The 8,330-nt window shown below is 38.5% G+C and overlaps 1 protein-coding gene across 1 annotated transcript; it reads right to left on the bottom strand.

Moving 5' to 3' along the window:
* Window positions 1–1,943: 1,943 nt before the first annotated feature.
* Window positions 1,944–6,820, bottom strand: LOC144956085 (thioredoxin domain-containing protein 12-like). Its single transcript, XM_078886418.1, has 2 exons — window positions 6,550–6,820; window positions 1,944–2,487 (listed from the first exon to the last, which is right to left on the bottom strand). The coding sequence occupies exons 1-2, from the start codon at window positions 6,620–6,622 to the stop codon at window positions 2,093–2,095; spliced, it is 468 nt and encodes a 155-aa protein (XP_078742544.1). The 5' UTR covers window positions 6,623–6,820; the 3' UTR covers window positions 1,944–2,092.
* Between the last annotated feature and the right edge of the window lie 1,510 nt (window positions 6,821–8,330).

Consider the following 8,330-nt stretch of genomic DNA (forward strand, 5'->3'; position numbering starts at 1 on the left):
TGAACAACTCACAATTTGTTTTCTTTCGTGGCCAAACACTGGAATTTTGACGTCATTTTTTGGTCAGTGTCAGGCTAGCGATAGTTGAAAGATGACGTCCCTCAGGTCTTTGTTATTGTTTTTTTGCCATCCGCGTTTATGAGTAATGCTCACTGAACTGTATTAACCTGACTATAAACGTTCATGGATACACACAGTTTTGTGTGTTGGTCCGTTATACTTCCGGATGGCAATGTTATGAGCTTCTTAGCCAAGCGCATACTATCTATAAGGTAACGATGGCGACGGTCATAGACGCTATAGACAGTATGCGCTTGGCTGAAAAGTTCACAATATTGGCATCCGGAAGTATAACTGGCAAACACATAAAACTATGTGTAACTGTAACCATGAACGTATATAGTCTGGTTAATACAGTTTAGTGAAAATTACTCATAAACGCGGATGGCAAAAAAAATAAATAACAAAGACCTAAGTGACGTCAACTTCGAACTATCTTTTGATTTCAACACATGAAACATACCAGCAAACAAAACTACATGTAACCTAATAGGTTTATATTACCATTCAAAAATAAGTTATTTAGTGAGAACTAAGGTGTTCTAAAAACAATTACAGAGCGGGACTCAGGTTATTAATAAACAACGGGAACCCACTTTGGAAAGATTTACAAGCCAGGGAAGCAATTTTATTGATAGAACGAAGATGACGTCATTCAGGCCTTTGTTGTTGATTTTTGCCATCCATGTTTGTGAGTAATTCTCACTAAACTGTATTAACCAAACTATAAACGTTTAAGGTTACACATAGTTTTGTGTGTTGGTCGGTTATACTTCCGGATGGCAATGTTGTGAGCTTCTTAGCCAAGCGCATACTATCTATAGATAGTAGTGTGCGCTTGGCTAAGAAACTCACAACATTGCCATCCGGATGTATAACGGACCAACACACAAAACTATGTGTAACCTGAAACGTTTATAGTCAGGTTAATAGATAGAACGAAGATGACGTCACTCTTGTCTTTGTTATTGCTTTTTGCCATCCATGTTTATGAGAAATTCTCACTAAACTGTATTAACCAGACTATGAACATTCCCATGGTTTCTTAGAAATCGTAAAGCTTAACGTCCTATTAGCGCGGCTATGTGGTCTTGTGCTATGGCATTCGCCTTCGGATTGGACGGTCTGGGTTCGAGTCCCGCTTTGAGAGGCGCATAATTAGAGAAGGCTCTTTACCCACATTTTTTCACCGTACTCGGGTGCGAAATAAGTACCTGGCTGTTAACAGCGCTGTCACTGTCGGAAAAAATAATTGTAATACAATCGCTCAACCGGTGTTATGTCTGTTTCTACTAAGTGTTGCTGTTGGCTAGCGATCCCTTGTAATTGGATTCAGTAGTCTGATGTCACGCCGCCCGGCAACGGCGGCCATCTTGGTTCTAAACAAAGAAAATCATTACTTTTTATTCTTCATGCTGGCTAGAACTTTTCATATGCGTTGTGATCAGAATCAAATTTATGTTTTTTTCCCTCTGGATACGCTTTTATGCTCGCCGGGGAAATATTTCATACGGGCGTCTGCCATTGTTCCGATAGTTTAGAGCCAGTGTTACTAAGTTACCATGCGTTATTAGGAAGGAAGTGACAATACGACTGTTGAAGAGTATCGTTCATTTTAACTTCAAAAACACTTTTTGGCATTCGATTCACCCCGAAATGAGACGTCATGTATTATCACTCGAAAAAATGACGAATTGCAAGGAACATTGTTGAAAGCAATAAGGCTAGGTGAAACATTAAGGTCGTGGTCTTTACGGGTTTACTTAATCCTTTAAAATAAATCTATTTTGATCACATTCATCCATATATCAATTCTAACCTTAAAGAGTCCCCACTCTCCCAACAACCGAGCACGGGTTTTGGAACATTGTAAAAATTCAGTAGACTTGATAAAAACATTGATATTGTGGTCTTCACAAAGTAATTTAATTCATTAAAAACCATTTAACACTCAATTACGTTCATTTTTCTATTGATCCAAATACCGACCATCCACTACCCGTTCCATGTGCATCTCCATGCATGAATATCCTCAAAAGTGCCCACTCTTCCACCATTCTATCACCGTACTCATCATCTTCACAACCTCTCCAGCACGATTATAGTTAAACATGTGTATTTTATCAGTGTTACAGGCTCTTTGGAGCAAATTGCCATCAGGTGTGAAGAACATGATTCTTGGAACATATCGTCCATCGGGGGCAAAATCTTCACTCTGAGGAATATCATCCGATTCTACTTCCAGGTTGACCATGACAAACATTTTACTGAGATGGAAGATATCGTTTGACCTAGAGAATTCATCGCCCAGTTCTCGGCAGTGAGTACAGGATCGTTTGTGGATAATGACCATTAGAGGTCTCCGCTCAAATGCAGCCGCTGTGAATCCTTCCCGAAGGCTCATCCAGTTTATGTGTTGACCCCAGTCTGTTGATGAATAAATTCCATTAATAATTAATAAATTATTAAGGTCCATTCAGTTTATACGTTAAACCAAGTCTGTTAATGTAAAATTGATATTTTTTTAAAAAGCAAAGAATAAATTTGGATTGAAATAAATTCAAAATTATGAAAATTAAATAGAACAAACAGTGTTACGGATGATGATACAAAGTAAAAGATGTAAAAGAATGCTAGATAAGTAATTTAAAAAAAAAGAAAACAAAAAGAAAATGTAAACAGGCGTTTAAAAGTTTTTTTTTTAAATACTTGTATCTGCTAAATGTGCAGAAAGGGCTTTACAAAGTCAACAACAACATGTAACAAGTAAGACAATATTTGACGCCTGTATAACATTTTTTTTTTTTGTTTTGACAGAGATAACGCTGTCACCGGTCAAGTACTCATTGTATACCTGAGTGCCTCAAGAGAATGTAAGTAATGAGCATTTTTCAAGAACTCAACTTTTCGTTGCCCAGGCTGGGACCAGAACTGGTGACCTACCGGTCAGAAGTTAAAATTCATTCCACAAAGCCGTACAAGCTGTGATTTAGACCCCGTAAATACGGCCAGCCTAAAAAAATGCATTGATGTAATTTTAACACCATTTACATGTATTGTTAATAATTCGTTGCAGTCAAGTGCTGTACCAGACATTTACAAAGTTGCTCATGTCAAACCCCTTTTGAAAAAACCTGATCTCGATAAAGAGAACTTAAAAAACTATCGCCCTGTCTCTAATCTTCCTTTTCTCTCTAAGATCTTAGAAAAGCTTGTTTTGAAACAATTACTGTCTCATCTTAAAAATAATTGTCTTGAAGAAAAATTTCAGTCTGCTTATAGGCAACATCATTCGACGGAAATCGCACTTGTTAGGGTTGTTAATGATCTCCTCTCTGTTATAGACAATGGTTCATGTTCTTTGCTGAATTTGCTTGACCTATCGTCTGCTTTTGATACTATTGATCACAATCTTCTTCTCAAACGTCTTGAAATTACTTATGGCGTGTCTGGTGCAGCGCTTTATTGGTTTAGGTCATATTTGTTTAATCGTAAACAGATTATTACAGTGGATGAATATAGATCTGAGGAAATCTTTCTTGATTGTCGGGTTCCCCAGGGTTCAGTACTTGGACCCGTTCTTTTTGTTTTGTACGTTGGCCCTCTGTCTAAAATCATCAGAAGTTTCGGTCTGTCTTACCATCAATACGCTGATGATACGCAATTGTACTGCGTTTCCAATACGAGAAATTTACAAGAAGTATCAACCAATAGTAAAAATTGTATCCAAAGTGTTAAGAAATGGATGAATGAGAACAGACTGAAACTGAATGATGATAAGACGGAGGTGCTGTATGTGGGGAACAGGAAGTGGAAAAGTGAAACAGATTTGAAGTTGGGGGATGCCTCCATTCAAATTGTTGACAAAGTGAAAAACCTTGGCACATTCTGAGACTATGGACTGTCGATGGAGCATCAGGTTAATACTTTGGTTAGATCTCTCTTTTTCCAACTAAAAAAGATTGCTTCCATTAGACGGTTTACATCTGAGGATGTGACCAAGCACCTGGTTGTGTCCCTCGTACTATCAAAATTGGATTATTGTAATGCTCTGTTGTTTGGCGTTTCGCAATACAATCTGAAACGTCTTCAGATTGTCCAAAACAGCGCTGCCAGACTAGTATTCATGAAGCGTAGGTGCGACTCTGCCGGACCTCTACTTCATGACCTGCATTGGCTGCCTGTTGAGAAAAGGATTAAATTCAAAGCTTGTGTTTTAGTGTATCGTTGTCTTGAAGGTACTGCCCCTTCCTACCTTTCAGAACTAATTGAAAGATATTCAAAACCCCGCCCCTTACGTTCGGCCAGTGATTCCACAAAACTAGTTGTCCCTCGAATTCGGAAAAATGCTGGAATGAGATCCTTTTCTCATTTCGGACCCTCTATTTGGAACGCCTTACCGCAGAGCATTCGTGAAAAAGAATCTTTGTCTATTTTTAAACGTTCGCTTAAAACATATTTGTTTCGATTTTAGTAGATGGTATGAGAAGCAAGATAGGTTTGGTTTGTGTTGTGTGTTGTGTGTTGTGTGTGTGTGTGTGTGTGTATGTGTGTGTGCTTGTGTGTGTAAATGAGTATGTTTCAGCCAAAGTAATTTGTAATTTAAGCGCTTAGAGTCTGGTGTCTCGGAGTTATAGCGCTATATAAGTTTTCAGCATTATTATTATTATTATTAATACGTGTTTAATTCGCCTGAGGGTGAGAGAAAGAAATAGAGAAAGAAGAGAGAGAGAAAGAGAGAGAGAGAGAGAGAGAGAGATATGCAACAAACCTGATACTTCTCAAACTAGAGTATTCTATTGTAAAGACCATGGAGTTTTTGACAAGGTGGGGCTACTTAAATCGATCGACAATGGGTATATTTGGTGTAAAAATGGTCTGGCCAGTATGAAAAAAAGTGTTTTATAAGAGTACGGCAATGTTTGAGGGGGGGGGGGGGCGGGCAGATAGCTCAGTTAGTAGAACACGCAAGAGATCGATTCCGGGTGACGTCGAGCTTATTTCTTTCCAGACCCTCCTGTCCACCGAGCAGTGATTTGGTAACTGGGTTTTGTTAGATCTGGCGGAAAGTACTTTGCGATAGACTAGCGTCCTATCCAAGGGTAGCAAATAATTGCTATTGTCCGTTTCACGCTATAGAAACCGGGATAAAATCCGGCTTCATGGGCCTAATATGGCTCTAAAAGACTACTTTTATGGCAATGCTGAGCTCCAAGCTCCAAGACTATTTCGTCTTTAAGGAAGCCTCGTCCTATCAGTAAAATAAGGAATATTTTAAAATAAAATGTGGGCTTTCAAAACAACCACTCGCCGAGTGGTCAAGAATATCCGGGGATCAGAGAGACAAAGTTTGAGGAGAGGCGTTCTCTACCCACTGGTCTCTAGACAGACTTTTACAAATTGTGTGTCTAAAAAATTATCTCATTCGGGCTCCATCACATGGTGCAGCTGAAGACAGCGGTGGCTATTAAGACGTCACAAATCGTCGTCTTGGTCATCTTCTTCGTCTTGAAATTTAAGTTCTATTTAACGGGTTATTGGCATTGGAACACGTCTTGATTGTTTTCTAGATGATAACGATGATGATAATGATGAAGACGATGATTATGTAGATGACGACGACGATGATGATGATGATGGTAATGATGATGATGGTAATGATGATGATGAACCCGAATCTTCCTTCACTGTCCACCTCCATTCATGAAGATTTTGATATGAACAATAACATTAGGTTGAAAATTCAGCAGTTTATCTAGAGGCTCTGTAAATAAATCTGAAGTGGGTGCAGATGTGGTAAATTGTTCCAATCTGTGATGGTCTGGGGTAAATAAGAATTTTCTGAGGTCGTTGGTGGATATCAGGGGAATGAAACTGTCCTTATGGGAAGTCCTAGATGTCCGTATTGGTGTTTGGAGGTCAAAATTTGAAATAGCCACCAGTTTGTTCTTCATCGTATACATCGTGGTCAAGCGTGCTGCTTTCCTCCTAGTTGGGAGTGATTTCCATTCAAGTTGATCATTCATGCTCCTCACATTTGATGTCTTCTCGTAATTTCCCGTAACAAAACGAGCGGCTCGTCTCTGTACTGCCTCCTGTTTATCAATAAGGTGTTGAGTGTGTGGGTCCCAAACAGTGCATGTGTTTTGTAAGGTAATGATTTTAGGCTTGTTCTTGAAGTTTCTTCGAAGGATACCATGGGTTCTATTTGCTTTTGTTGTGGTGTTATTGATATGCTCGTCTCTTTTAAGTCTGATTTTATTGTTATTCCTAAATATTTGGCTGATGTTATGTACTCCAATGTGTGGTTGTGTAATTGGAGATTTTTTATCTGGATATGGAAGTTGATGATGATGATGATAGTGATGATGATGATGATGATGATGATGATGATGATGATGATGATGATGATGATGATGATGACGATAATAATAATGATGATGATAATGAGAAAATTCGCATGATGAATGTCTTTATTCTGAACTGTACCTCTTCCTTTTCCTGACCAAGCCTGCACTTTGCAAGTGTAAGAAATCAGCGTCTTTAAAAAATATGGAGCCATATTAATTCTTATTATACTTAGCTATTATTGGTATTGTATTGTATTGTAGCAATCCACTACAAACACTTGTGGCTGAATAGATTTTGTAGATACTTTGATTGCCTGGTAAATTTTTAAAGAGATAGTATAAGAAATAGAACTATGTTCTGCATTGCCCGAAATAAAGGGGCAAATTCTTAAATTTGTTTAAATTATTTGATTTGTGTTCATTATTGGCGCCTATGCGTATTTCCTGCCATTCAAGTAGATGTATTCTTAAAATAAAGAACTGAACAAGTGTGAATGAAAGGTGCCAGACAAAGCACCTTTCATACACACTTTTTCAGTTCTTTATCTTACACCGGTGCCTGCTCCTAAATTTCTTTGTTTGATATGTATTCTTGTCATATTTAATAGTCCATGGGCGACTTGCACCTATTTGCTGGTCTGACACTCAAATTGTTATGGGCTGATAGTTGTAATGAAATACTCTCAAACCAACGCAAAATGATATCCAATGTTAAAATCAAGCCAATTTATTCCGATTGGAAAATGCTCCTAAATATTTAAGGCTCGATTCAGGGGTTATGACCTTTGAAATGTCTTTAAAACCAATTATTACAAAACTGCGATTTTCTTTTTATAGTCAAAAGTTTGGATTTTATAGACAATAACTTGCTTGCAGTTTTTTCTCTGTTTTATGAATATTTCTTTTTATATTTTTATAGACTTGGGGGTCCCGATAGCTCAGTTGGTAGAGCACTCACTTCACACGCAAAAGGGCCGAGATCGATCCCGGGTGTAGTCGAGCTTTTTTTTCTGAACCCCCTGTCCACCCAGCAGTGAGTGGGTCGCTGGATCTGTTAGATCTGTCTGAAAGTACTTTGCGAAAGACTAGCGTCCTATCCAAAGGATAGCTAGCCATTGCTATTGTTCCACGCTATAGAAACCGGGATAAACTCCGGCTCTTAAGGAATACAAAAAAAATCATAGACTTACATCGGTACTGTAAAAGAAAACGGCGTCAATTTTCTCCAAAAAGCTAACCTGACATTTATTTCGTGTTATTTGACATTGATAAAACCAATACCTATTCGTTATATTTGAAATTTTTCCTTTTCTTTTGACAACAGGGCTATAAATCAAGTCCTCTGGGTGTAAGGACAATACCTTTAATACTCCCCCCCCCCCCCCCCCCCCGCACCTCCATCATCATGATGATGTTCACAGTGTTGGTGACGACGACGATGATGATTATGATGATTATGGGATTTATTCGGAACAAAAAAGCTTATCATTCAAATTCTATTCTTATTCAGTTTCGAATCAACAGATGACATTTATTTGCAATTTTGTTTCAGTGTTCTTCAAAATGATATGTTTATGGTCACTATTTCACTAGTAGCAGTGATTTAATTGTAGTAATAGCAGTAGTCTATCGCGATATATTTTCCACCAGACCTAACAGACCTAGCTACCCAATCATTGCTGGGTGGACAATGGGGGGGGGGGGGGGGGGGGGTCCAACAAATATCTCGACTGCACCCGAGATCGATCACGGTCCCCCATTGCGATAGACTCTCGTCCAAAAACTGCAAGCAATTGATATTGTCCGTTTCACGCTCTAGAAACCGGGATAAACTCCGGCTCCATGGCCCTAATGGTTCTGAAGGACTTTTTATATTAGTAGTAGTGGTAGTAGTAGTAGTAGTAGTAGTAGTAGTAGTAG

This window comes from Berghia stephanieae, chromosome 10, assembly GCF_034508935.2.
Source record: "Berghia stephanieae isolate SIO BIC M18660-M18661 chromosome 10, UCSD_Bste_1.3, whole genome shotgun sequence".
NCBI lineage: Eukaryota > Metazoa > Mollusca > Gastropoda > Nudibranchia > Aeolidiidae > Berghia > Berghia stephanieae.

Excerpts from the sequence above, each read along its gene's own strand:
- LOC144956085 (XM_078886418.1), bottom strand. The coding sequence starts at position 6,622 with ATGGCTCCATATTTTTTAAAGACGCTGATTTCTTACACTTGCAAAGTG. Across the intron at positions 2,488-6,549 it reads TTGGTCAGGAAAAGGAAGAG|ACTGGGGTCAACACATAAAC; the intron begins GTACAGTTCAGA and ends ATTCATCAACAG.